General features: G+C 36.0%; 1 protein-coding gene across 16 annotated transcripts; it reads left to right on the top strand.

Annotated features, from left to right (window-relative positions):
• Nucleotides 1-480: 480 nt before the first annotated feature.
• rae1 (ribonucleic acid export 1) lies at nt 481-9,847 on the top strand (the record flags this gene model as incomplete). Of its 16 annotated transcripts, none has more annotated exons than XM_079629134.1 (13): nt 481-582; nt 958-1,089; nt 1,178-1,282; nt 1,473-1,565; nt 2,182-2,268; nt 2,431-2,517; nt 2,930-3,001; nt 3,228-3,335; nt 4,264-4,370; nt 4,461-4,536; nt 4,712-4,906; nt 6,718-6,803; nt 9,460-9,847. In XM_079629134.1, coding segments are annotated over exons 2-13 (1,107 nt in total). In that variant the 5' UTR covers nt 481-582; nt 958-999. The 16 variants fall into 16 exon arrangements, with proteins under 16 accessions (XP_079485260.1, XP_079485247.1, XP_079485251.1 ...); XM_079629121.1 differs by having other exon boundaries at nt 489-578; XM_079629125.1 differs by having other exon boundaries at nt 522-582; nt 984-1,089.
• Nucleotides 9,848-13,935: the final 4,088 nt, after the last annotated feature.

The following is a 13,935-nucleotide window of genomic DNA, read 5'->3' as shown; positions in this document are numbered from 1 at the left end:
ATACTCGAATTCATTCAAACCACCTTGGTCATTATGATAATTTCCTTGAACTTACCTTTAAATCTTTGGTAATTTAAATATCTAAATATTTCACAGTCTCTTTAACAGTGATATTAAACAAATAAATAACTCAAATAAATTAAAGATTTAAAAAAAAATGTTTTTATTGAAATTCAAATTTACAGACAAAATAGGTATTGAACAAATATTAACTTACAATTCTCAAAGGCCAGACATAATTGCAAAATACAATAAGTAACAGCGATGAAGTCTCAAATCAAATATACTATCAAGAAAGACAACAAAAAATAAATAAGTAAATAAAATAATAATAATAAAATAAGTAAAATAAATAAATGAAAAACACTTATGTAAAAGTAAGTCCTTGCAAGGGGTAAAGGAGCTAAAGTGCACTTAGCTCATTGAAGAAACTGGCTACTGTAGAAGCTTTTTCACTAAAATAAATTTCATGTCGGGGTTGAAGCATAGACTGTAAAAAAATGGGTTGAAGCCAACGGATGACGTCATCAAACCACGTCCAAAATAACTGAGCGACGGAAGTGCCTTCAGCAGAGTGTGTATGTATGTGTGTATCGTTTTTAAAGCGGGAACCGGTTTTATGGGAGTAATCAAATATTTCCGCGGCAGTTAGTGAGTTTAGATGGCTAAGATATGTTGATAGCATATTGCCAATAATTTAGATCTTGCCCAGGCCTATAATTTCATTGTATTTCCTGAAGGCTATTAAAACCCATCGCACGGGTTGTTGTTTAATGCATGTGAACATGATAATTTGCTTTTTATAACCTGGCTATGAGATTAATTTCAGACACTTTCAAAACAGTAGCCGTTTGTTAACGTTACCGTTAAATTGAATTGAATCGGTGTAACGTTAGGTATTGTAGATGATCTTTGTTGTCACGTGTTAATACTCTATCGCATGTTCCGTGTGTATAGGATCTGATTCATTGTTGTTTGATCAGCTCTTGACGGACTGAAATGAGTTTATTCGGGACGAACACGGGTTTTGGGTCCGCGGGAACAGGTGTATTTGGCACCGCCACCACAGATAGTCATAATCCAATGAAGGTGAATACAGAAATATAATATCCGTACAAATATTATATATGTATATTATTATATGTGCATGTTAATTAAATTGAGCTGTCGTTAATAGGATGTTGAAGTAACATCGCCACCCGATGACAGCATAAGCTGCTTGGCATTCAGTCCTCCTACGATGCCTGGAAACTTTCTCGTCGGAGGCTCGTGGGCCAATGACGTAAGCCGTTGTTCTTCTCCTATCCTAAATATACATTTTTCACTTGTGTTTCGTTGTGTCCGTGTTTTTATATTTGTACCACACTGACTGTATCCACTTAGAAATATGTTATTGCATCTCATGTTTGTTGTTGAATAACCCTTCTTTCAGCTTGTCACTGATACATTTGCTTATGTATTGTTTAACTCAGGTGCGGTGCTGGGAGGTTCAAGATAATGGTCAAACTGTCCCTAAAGCCCAGCAGATGCACACAGGCCCAGTTCTGGATGTGTGCTGGAGTGATGTAAGATCATGCGCACACATTTATTGTGTCGGGGTTAGACACATTTATTGTGTCTTCAAGATGTTATTTTAACATCTTGAAGACTTCCAACATTCCAACCATCCAACATTATTCACCATAAAGTCTATTTTAAAGCAAATAAATGGGAATCTTACTCACTGGATCCATTTTTGCAAATGTACAAATTGTTCTTGTGCACAATCTCAGAAACAAGACATGCACTGATTTGCACAAAAACAAACTTCTCGTGCCCGTTGCTCAGATTAGACATTACATTTGACATCAACAACTGCATCTGATCCTAAGCTGCTATGCTTGTTTACTTTATTTCTGGTTTTGGGTCAGAGCTGGCATAGAATCTTACTCAGAATTAGTTTTTTCTCTTAGCTCCTCCTGAAATGCACAAGAATTGTTGTAATCCATTTAGGATTTCCTAAATTGAATGGAGTTTCTCAATGATTTTAAATAAGAAATGGATAGATTGTTGGATTTTTTTTTTTTTTTTTGCTTGCATACAATTTGGTACTCCTGTCAGAAGTCAGAATCTTAACCAGGTAATATACCTGACATGATACATCCTCTTACCCGATTCTGCTTCTGTGTTTTGTATTAACAGGATGGCAGTAAAGTATTTACAGCATCCTGTGACAAAACTGCCAAAATGTGGGATCTGAACAGCAATCAGACCATTCAGATAGCGCAAGTAAGTGGTTCATTTGTTCATTTTATATTCTTAAGCTTCTGTATAATGGGCCAATTAAAGTAAATTATTAGCAAAGCCCATACCATACCTTTTAGTATATGTATTTCAGTTGTGTTGGTTACAGTATGATTAACAGTTTCTACAACCTTTTCCTTTGAGCAGCATGAAGGCCCAATCAAGACAATTCACTGGATAAAAGCACCAAACTACAGCTGTATTATGACTGGCAGCTGGGACAAAACACTGAAGGTGCTGGAACCCATCTTTGATGTCTTTAGGGCTGCACAGTTGAAATATAGTCTAAATCCTCATATGGCCTAGTGCAACTTATTACACCACAAAAAGCATGCCTTCTTCACATTCGCATATTTTATAATTTATGGACCAAGATGTATTTAAAGTACAATCCTTTGGTGGAACATTGTCCAGTGACAGTTCTTTTTGGTCAGTTCTGTTTGTCTTGGTCTGAAGACCAAGGTTTTTTTTTTTCAATCAAATTGGGCTTGCAAGTGTCCTTGGATCTCTTTTAATCCAATGTATCTTAAGTAGTAGTTGTTAAATATGAATTTTATCACAGTTCAGTGTGCAGTATCTGACAAAGTTATTGCAGCCTCAGTCTCATTAGCAACTGTTTCTCTACCTCTCTTTATTTTTTTAACAGTTTTGGGATACACGTTCCCCAAACCCCATGATGTCCCTGCAGATGCCAGAGAGGTGTTACTGTGCAGATGTGGTAAATGAGTGTGATTTGAATTATTTGTTATAGTATCAATTTAGAATGTTATCTGTTTCTTTCACTCTTCCAGTGTAATTGATAGCTTGAGTTCATTTTGTGTGTGTACTTGTCTCGCAAAGTGAACCTCTTTCTATTTTAAAATCTGAGTACATGGTACATAAAATAATTTTTTTCTGAAATGATTTATTGAAAGCGTTTTATGCATATCTCTGTTGTTTTATAGGTATATCCAATGGCTGTTGTTGCTACGGCAGAACGTGGTCTTATTGTTTACCAGTTGGAAAATCAGCCTTCAGAGTTTCGACGTATAGATTCGCCTCTGAAGCATCAGGTCCGTATTAGTTAATTTCGAAACACTCAATTTTGGAAGTAATTGATTAGAAAAATTCTTCTACTATTATCCGTGCAAGCTGCTATCCTTGTTGAAATTTATTACTGTATTTTGTGACAATGTAATGTGAATATACAATGTACACTGCAATAAATCTAAAAAGACGGTACATTGATTAGGTCATATGCCATATCTTTTTTTTTTTTGGCTAACGCGATTTACTTAAGGCAATTCAATTCAAATATAGGCTACTTTAAGGTGTGTGTGTGAGAGAAATGTAACAAATGCACAAAGTCCTGAAATCTATATTTTCTGTAAAGTCAGTGGAATTTTAGTGCTTTCTAACAATATTTAAGAAGTAACTAGGGCTGGGTAAAAAAAACCTTGATCCTTGGAAATGAACAATTACAATAGGGTTTCAAGGCTACGTGCTTGAACCCCTAATAGTAAAAATCCTTACAATATTTAATAGGGTTTTGGCACTTCATGCTTGAACCTCTAAATTAGTGAATAGTTGTAGTACTTACCTTTTGGTTCTCTCATATCTTGTAACCACCTCTTATTTGCCAAGTTTGAATATATGGAGGAATTAATTACATTAGAGGATTGTAAGATTTTTACTTAGTTTAGTTGTTTTAGTTTTGAGTGAGGAATACTATTGTATGGCTTCAGATGACTTTAAATATAGCACATAAGCCTTATGGTCTACTCTACAGTACTTTTATGGTACTTTTTTTTTTTTTGTTCAATTTTGGCCAGTCTCTTCCTTAAGTTCACCAACATCTCTGTAGTTGCCCTGCATAACCTCTCTAAAATGTTATTGTGTTGATTTATTGGCCATTTCACCTATTATATTGTTTCTTTCTTCTCTGCAGAATGCAGAAACTGTTGCAAACAGTGTATTAAACTTGTGTGTTTTGTTTAACAGCACCGCTGTGTGGCTATCTTTAAGGACAAGCAGAGTAAACCTACTGGTTTTGCACTGGGCAGCATTGAGGGCAGAGTTGCCATTCACTACATAAACCCACCTAACCCGTAAGTCTGTATCTAATTTGGTTTATACATTTAACAGCTAATACAGTAACACAGAATATCTTTTTATCTAATATATATCTTTTAACCCAGAGCCAAGGACAATTTCACCTTTAAGTGCCACAGGTCAAATGGAACCAATACTGCAACACCCCAAGATATTTATGCTGTGAGTTTGTGTGTACTTTTTAAAATGCAATCCAAATTTTGCTAGAGTATTCCGTCTAGTCTAAGGCTGGCCAGTGTTGTATCAAAGACAATATTCAAAAAATAATACTTCTTGCCTAATTTGCCTGTTGTTCAGCTAACTGAAAATGGTCATGCTGTTTGTTTCTCTGTTGTAGGTAAATGCGATCTCCTTTCACCCTGTCCATGGCACTCTGGCAACAGTAGGCTCTGATGGGCGCTTCAGTTTCTGGGATAAAGATGCCCGCACTAAGCTGAAGACCTCTGAACAATTAGATCAACCAATAACAGCCTGTTGCTTCAACAACAATGGGAACATATTTGCCTACGCCTCCAGCTATGACTGGTCTAAGGTACGCCGCTGGCAAAACCAGCAATGCATGTTTGAGAGGTGGCGCCCCACCAAATCTCGCGAGAATCACGACTTGCTTTACGGCACAACAATTATGCAGTAGCCTAATGTTTGTATGAAATCGTGAAACATTACCTGGTTAGTAGACATCTTCGGAGTCTATCTGTGCCTGTTTAATGTCCGACGTTTCCATCCTACTGAACAGGTACCGGTATACAGGGGGATGGGATCAGGCCGTGAGTGCATAGACGGCTCTGCGTGGTATTTACGACAGTAACGTTAAATACAAGTACTCCACAGCGACTCTAGGGGTTACTGTTTGACAAAAATGAAAATCCTGCATAGTGTGCCTTTAAGTTTGAATAGAATGAGGCATTTATATAACGCTTTCATATGTACTACTGTACACCCAAAGTGCTTTACAATCATCAGGGGATCTCTCCTCAACCACCACCAGTGTGCAGCATCCACTTGGATGATGTGACGGCAGCCACAGTACAGTTTGCCCCAGATTCTCTTATTATTGCATTGGCGAAAGAACAGTAATGCTAAAGTGATCAGGAAAATAAGGCATTCATGAAAGAGACTGCAAATGATTTGCTATGGGTAGTCTATGGGTTGCCTGAATGAGTAGTTAACACAACACATTCTTGTATTCAAAAATAGCTTGACAGAGTGCAACGGAATCAAACCGAATCCAAGGGTCTTTAGCCACATTGTTAGAATTTGGTCTTTTGACTTGGCACACTGCCCTAATGCAGCTTTCATGGCAGGGCATTAAGTGCAAGGCAGCGTAAGGCACAACACAATGGCCAAGAGATACGTTTTTTTTTTTTTTTTTTTATTAAGTCGACCATTGTACTTGCTCCTCATCTTTTGAAGCATTTTAAGGACTAATCATATACAGAAAGAATTGAGTGATAAAATACAGCTGGACTTGTCAATCTCAGCATTTTGCATCATTGCCTTTATTATTATATTACTATATTAGCGTCCACACCAATGCACAATAATGTTTAGTTTAGATTAGTGTGTGTTACAGGCATGTCATCTGGGGGTATTCCAGATAGCAGGTTATGCGACATTCCCGGTTAAGTTTGCAGAGAACCTTAATTTATATTCCAGCGTTAGTTTACTTATAACATCTTCTTTATTTTACTCCATAATTTATTTATTATATTATCATCTCACACTTCAATGTCCATTCAAAATGTTTTTGAATGAAAATGGGACAATGTTTATATAATGTATAATAAAATAGACATGTGATACATTTCACAACAAATGTGGAAGTAAAATGGTTAAACATAAAAAATAATTTTATACAGCCATATCTTTGCAAGCACATACTATATAGATTTAGTTCAATCAATGTTACTTTTTTAAATTGATATGTATATTTTATATATTTAGCATTCAACAAACAATATAATTCGTTGATTTCGTTCACTGTAATGAAAAAAAAACAGTTTTAAGATGAAAAAAAAAGTTAAAAAAAAAAGATTGCACGTCCGCCCAGTAGGTGGCAATATGCAATAAGAATGCCAATCGCCATTAAATGGATAGTTCACCCAAAAATGAAAATTGTCATTTACTCACCTTCAAGTTTTATTTCCATACAATGGAAGTCAATGGGGCCTGTTTGGTTGCCTGTGAACGAATGAATTTATGATTTGGTGTTGTCTTTGTTACTTAGATACAGTTACGATAAAGGATGAAAACATAAAAACTAAAGTTCTATGTCTTTCTACTGAACTCGAGTGACAACCAGTGCGACCTCTGTTCACCCCCCCCTTCTGTTTTGTTTAACAGGGACACGAATATTACAATCCCCAGAAAAAGAATTACATCTTCTTGAGGAATGCGGCTGAGGAACTGAAGCCTAGGAACAAGAAATGGTGAGAGCGGGATGTCCATTACTGTGGAGACTTTCTTTCACTGGGCAAGGGCCGGTGTGCTTTCTAACTTGCACAGACTTTGTTGCAGTTGTGATGCTTTCCGAGTTCTATGGTATCTCATGATGGATAAATAAGTTTCTGAAGGAGCACAATCATTTTTAAAATGGTATACAGAAAGGAGATTTTACTTAAGTTCAAAATTAAATGTTCAGGATTGAAGTGTATTACGCATGGAGTATAATAGTGAATCATTTGTTTACTATTGGAAAGCCACTATATAAATCAAAACCATGTTAGGAAAGTAACTATTTACTAGGAATTAATCTTTTTGTTTTGCTGTCATATTCATAAATCTAGCTGTGATGTTTCCATTCTATTTCATAATTCAGTTTATTTTAGTTGTTCTCAAGCAGAATGCCAGGGCTGAAATAAAAGAAGCTAGAAATTAGGATATACAGCATGCGCTAACATAAAATTTATTTTAGCTGTCCACTCAATTGTTTTTATACAGAAGAATATACTGTTCTTGAAACTTCTGGTGCCTGATGTTTAAACATTGCACACAGAATGGGCTTTGAAAATTGTGTATGGAATTTCTCATGCATATACTGGGATAACATTTTTTTTAAAACAACTTGCCACTTGGGCACTGTTTACATGCACTTTGAACTGTGTATTAACTCGGTTACTGGAGTCACTTATTAGCATACATAACAGTAAAAAAGTAATGCATTGAAGAGAATGATTCAGTCCTTCCACTTTTAATTTAATGCTTCAATTATTATGCATGGAGTTGAGCACTTAAAGCTGATTTGATCATCTAGTACTTTAATCTTATGTAAATAATTGAAAAGTCATTAGCTACAACATGCAAAGATTTGTAATGGTTGCTTTATTTTTGAATGATTTTTCTCCTTGTCTTCTGTAGAGAAATGTGTTATTAATGACTTAGGCTTCATTGCTTAGTTTTTCTGGAAAAAGTTTTCAATCGCAAAAAATGTCATTACATCAATCTGTGTTGCACTTTTAACTTGATCAAGATTAGATGGCTTTGCAAGACAGACCGTATAATGACATGCTGCCGCACGTTTGGGAGTCAATCAGACCATTGGTCTTAAAGGATAATTCCGGTATTTAACACCTTGAGTCTATATTGTAGTTTGTTTTGGATGAACAAGAGTGGTGTACAACATTTTTTTGACAATGGTTCCTCTCTCGAGTTTTTGACTGTTTTATTCGTCATTTTGTAAAATCCCATTGAATTCTGTTGAAGGAAGTGCTTGTTAATATGAATGCGCTACCGGAAAGAGGGCTGTTTACATTTGGTCGATGTAGTCTTTTTGCTCGCTTCCGTTTCTCATAAGGCTAGCGAGCAGAGCAACTGTGCTCCGGGAGAGTAAGCGAAATAAACAATATTTTTTTTAGGAACTTTACCGCAGTTTTTGACCGCACAAATTCTAACCATATTGAAAGACGTGACCACTAACCAGTGCAATATGAAGTTGAACTCGACTGTGACCGTGAGTGTCCCGCGAGACATAAACATCGGTTATCCCCATCAAGTGGTCGGGAGTGTGCTAACGCTTCAGATTCAAATATTGAGCGGAAGTTACACGGTTGTGAAGTGTCTGAAAAAATAGTTCCACTATAGCAAAATAAACGGATTGGAATCATATATTGCGACGATATATTGTTTATAATCATCAACGAACACCACTAACCACTCGGTGAGTTTAACAGTTTTGTAATCGAACATTATTGGCTGTTTTAATGACATTTTCGGACATGCCCATTGACTCCAATGTTAAATGGGTCCATGGCCAATTCTATTATAGTCAAAAACTCGAGAGAGGAACCATTGTCAAAAAAAATTTGTCCACCACTCTTGTTCATCCAAAACAAACTACAATATAGACTCAAGGTGTTAAATACCGGAATTATCCTTTAAGAAAAGTCTTCTGTTGGCTGTCTGGATTGGTCTGATGACTCTGTACAGCCACACACAGTTATGCTGTTTTGTGGTCGCATGTACAGATCTGTTCAGTGCATTGATCTGAAAAATACTAAATAAATACTAAATACTAAAAAAATACTAATACTACTAAATACTAAAAAGTCAGCAGTGTTTAGGCTCAAGTAGGATGCAAAGGAAACTGTATTAGTTGTAGCATTTATACTATAGTACTTTGCATGTTTTCATTTTTTTTTAAGTTGTCCATTTTATTATGTTAAACATTTGTTTCCAGCTAAAGTTATATTGAAATATATTTTTACTTGAATACAATACCAAGGTGGTGATTTAAGAAAATGACATTGACAAAGTCTGTCTGCGTTCCTTTTCCTTGTGCTGATAAATTTACTATTATCAGGTGTTTGTATGACTGTGTGTGGATATTATATGTAGAGGAGGATATATATGAATTTTTGTCTCTGATCTACTTATTAGATACATCTCTTAATACAAGAGAAAGATCTGTAAAACTTGGAGCCATTGGATTGGCCTGTCAGTGAATAAAGATGTAATAATTAAGCATTATGCGTCTCTTGACCATGTGAAAACTTTACTTTTGTTCATGGGGAACAGAAAACCACAAATAAATCTGATTTGAAAAGCAGAATGCTGTATTGACTGACGCCTGCCCCTCCTTGTCTTTAGATTCGTCAAGCTTCGCATCACATCTTGGAAGACCTGCATTAGTGTGTAAATATGGGAGAGAGACCTCAATTTGGCTAACACCTGGACCAAAGGCATGGCAATGCGTAATTTTTATGGACCAATCGGAAGGGCGCCAACTGCTCATAAGCAATGGTGATGTGAGCAGTTGCTTTTGATACGATTAAGGAAGCCATGCTTTAGCATTTCTGGTGTAATTGATGTACCTTTTTTTTCTTCTTCTTCATGAAGTTCTTCATTACTTGCAGCTCTTATTTCTTGATACTGCCTTGCAAAGGAAATGCATTTTCACCTTTTGCTTTTCTTTCTCTTCTTGTTGTGTAATCGCATTATGTAACCAATAATAAATCTATCTCAAGCTTTCTCTGCATTTTGCCATTGCACTTGTCTTATTGTCTTGCAGGTGTGAAAAAGATGCAGACTTTCATAAATATAATTTTTTAGTTTTGCATAAACTTACTTTTGAAGCAGTAATGTAAATTGTAAACGATTCAACTATTAAAACTTGTTAGTCAATTGGTGCAACCAACATACTGGGGGAAAAACATCTTAGAATTCCCCGACACCCTCATGACTGTCAAGGTCTGTTAAAGTGCTGCTGTTATGCTACTTAAAACATTTCTAATTTTGTTTGGGATGCCTCTTACAATAGATTTACATGCATCGAAGGTAAAAAAAAAACTATGTATTGCACATCACCTAATTTCTCAAATAGTCGTAAAACGGTTTGTTCAAAGAATCAGTCTCTCCAAACCCCTCCTTTCCCCCAGCCTACTCTGTTGTGATTGGTCTACCTCTTTCAGCATGTGTTGGAAAATATTCACCTGTGGTGCTACCTCAGCTCTTGCATACACAGTGATATGAACAGTAATGATGGCAACGTTTTCTTCCTTTTCAATTCCAGTGCGAGTCCTCATCCTTTTAAAGCGCATGCAAAGTTACACATAAACAACACGGACCAAGCTCTTCCAGTCCTCAGCTACAGCTACAGTGTTTGAGGGCGAGTCAAAGTAGATGTTGTTCGTGGGCAACCAATGAAGACCATAGGCTGGCATTATGCAAATGTCTTACATTGTTACGTAGATATGTAACACAGTAAGACCGGAATTGCTGATGACTGAAACTGGGCGGTGCTTGTTAGTTCCCAGCATGCTTTGCATATAGTTGAATTAAGAGAGAATAAATGTTAAAATTAAGTGTTATTTTATGTTTTTTTGAGAAAATGAGAAAAGGGGAAGACTTGATAGTGTGTAATTGTGTTTAATGTTCAATTACATTGGAATTATTAGAACCATTTAAATTACAGTGGGTTACCATTGTGGAGAAGAGTGGAGCATTTTGTTTGTCTGTGACTGATTTAGTTAATTTTAACTGCTTTGGTTGAAGGAGCATGTAAATCTTAGCAAGTAATATGTTAATATGTGCTACTGCTAACAAATAGCTAGCTGTAGTCTATTAATTTAATTATGTGTCACTAAAATAAAAAATACCTGAATCATGTCAGGAAACTTTAATATTAGTTGGGCTGACACTATTAAATTAAGCTGTGCCCAATCATAGTAAATAAGTTGGATCAACCTTAATAAATTAAGTTGACCCAACATAAGTACATTAAATTGGAATAACATAATTGCATAATGCTGAAATAAAGCAAGTTAATCATGTGGAAAACCTTTCCATGATTTTATTATGTTCATTCAACGAGTTATTTTTTTGAGTGTACTGTGAATTCGGACATATTACTTTTGTCACAAGCTATGCACTTATACACTATGTACTAATGCACTATATACTCAGATGTGTAGTGTATGAATTTTAAAAGGTTATTTTGTCATTGAGCATGGGAGTCTGATAGCCCCCGCTACTTAATTAATACTGTGACAGTTGAGTGCATGAGGTGTTCAATATTCCACACTTTGTTTTTTTTTGTTTAACTAAATGTGGGGTTACTTCCCTGGGGTGTCCAAATGGGTGGTTTGTGAGGAACCCACCTTGTTTCAACACTGTTATATCTGTTGCTGTGCAGAAAGTGCCCATCTTGATTCAAGAGGCTTTGTTCTTTCTTGCCAAGGAGGAAGATGATTATGCAGAAATACTTTTTGTCACACATCCTATAAAATACAGGGAAATGACAATGGACTTCATGGATTCATATTTTCATGTTGAAATTGCTTGTTTCTGCTAAATGTGCAAGTTCTGAGTCTTGTCTTACAGTTTTCTTACCTACTCTCACTTTTAAGTCCATGGAGATGACAATGGCTCTACTGAGAGTGGACAAGTGATGTTTGTGTCTCGACATCTTGCCTCTCAGACACACATTAAGATCACCTTGTTTTAGCCAGGCCTCAGGCTGCAACTTTGTTTTTACTAGGACCTTTAGGAATTGGGATCAAGTGTCCTGGCACAAAGTTGTCATGACAAGACAACTAGGGAACTTATGCAACAGGCAACAAATATACTGTACCTGGCATGCCATATGGCACATAAATTGCCTAAAATTTCTGGCTGTATTCATGGCTCTCAAGGCCTTCTGCTACAACTTATGCACGGCTGGTGGAAATGGCCTCGGGTCTATACACAAAATCTTTACATGAAACATCGGAGCAAGTTCCTAAAAAAAAAAACACCTTTTGTGCAAATAACCTTTTGCACCTGGGCTACATGTATGACTAAATTTAAAGGCAAATAATAACATCATGATCTTCTTGCAAGAAAGTGTGTAAATTTGCCTATACAACATAAAATGGTTTTGAAATAAAAAAAACTGGAATTAGTAAAGCTTTTGAGTAAAAAGACAAATAAAGGTTATACACCAGAATCAGAAGATGATATTTATAGAGATTTTCTAAAAGCACATTGATGAACAGAGAATTAAAAAAAGTTAGCTTTTCTAAGGTGAGGCTTTTTATTTCGTAAAATAAAAAACTGACATATAGCCTGATAACATCTCATCTGACTGCAGATTCTGAATCAGGACAACGTGGTTTTCCCAGGCACTCTTTACTGCATCTGACAGAAGTATAAATATTTTTTAAGCACGTCTTTCAAAATAAATGTCCTGCATCATAAAAGCATAGGCTGCATCCGAAAGTAGGTGGGAAACAGTAGGTGACAAAAGAAGTAGGCTATGTCCGAATTTACAGTACTCATAAAAGAGTAGGCAAAAAGTAACATTATTACCTACTTCCAGTGAGATTCTGAAGTCTGCATAAGATGGACACTTTACTATCCCATGAGGACACAGGAGAGGATTTATGAATGGCAGTGAAGCGACCTAACTAACGCTGTTAGGTCACACGATAATGACAACATTTATTTATTTATTTATTTAATTTATTCGGGACATGCGATTTCGGACGCAGCCACTGAGTTATGTTTGTTGTGGTTTCTTTGGACTGCACACTCCGTGAACCACACAAAAGAGTTGAGAAACACTGGTTTATTGGGTATCGGTGAAAGAATATCACCCTGTAAAAGACAGGGAATTCATGCTGGGAATATGAATATTCACAAATAGCCAGTTTCGGATTAGATGCCAATAATGAATTCATGAATTCAAATTCATATGAAATTAGTCGGACAGTGGCAATATCAACTATACCTACTTGGTTATTCCCAATGCCATTGGTCGGTCTGCACTTGCTGGAAGAAATAAATGACAGAGAATGATCTCATAAGATTTGTTGGTGAAACAATGTTTAAATCAAGAGTGGGCCTATTGTAATGAAATATATACAGACAGCTCAAAAGATCCTGAATCTGGGCATACACCTGCAGCAGAAGTCATTTCACTACCAGACTTTAAAATAGGTAAAAGAACATTCCAATTTCTTATTTGTTTACTCCTCATAATTGATTGCTGTTCAATTGGTTCATTTGCCACAAGTTGTTATTTGCTCTTGATTCTTTATCAAGCCTTATCTGACTCAAGACAGGATATTCTCAAAGACCCTGTTCAGATTTCAACATCAATGAATAAAAGTAATCTTTTGTGGATTCCAGCTCACGTGGGGGATTGTGGGAAATGAAATGGCGGATGAGTTGGCAAAAAGGTTTCAAAGTATTCAATAATAAATGTAAAAAAAGAGGGAAAGCTGGAATGAAGGGGTTAATTAAACATATAATTAAGCATACATGACAAGAGTTGTGGACACAGGAAGGGAACGGAAGACTATGAAGACACCTATGAAATAAATAAGGAAATGTACGAGAAGTTTGTGGCAAAAGAAGGGATGATTTAATAATGCCATGACTCCATATTGGACACACAGCTTTGAATCAATCACTTTTTAAAACTAGTTAACAATACAGGATTGTGGAGTAAATGTGCATTACCAGAATCAGCCGAAAAGGTTTTTCTCAAATATGCTGGTAATAACGAAGAAAGATCTCAGCTCATAGAAGAGGTTAAGGCTGTAATAAAAAGGCTGACATTTAAGAACTTAATTAAAAATTTAC

Source organism: Phoxinus phoxinus (assembly GCF_949152265.1).
Source record: "Phoxinus phoxinus genome assembly, chromosome: 11".
Lineage (NCBI taxonomy): Eukaryota > Metazoa > Chordata > Actinopteri > Cypriniformes > Leuciscidae > Phoxinus > Phoxinus phoxinus.
Note: the sequence above shows the minus strand (reverse complement) of the source record. Positions and strands in the feature narration are given on the sequence as shown.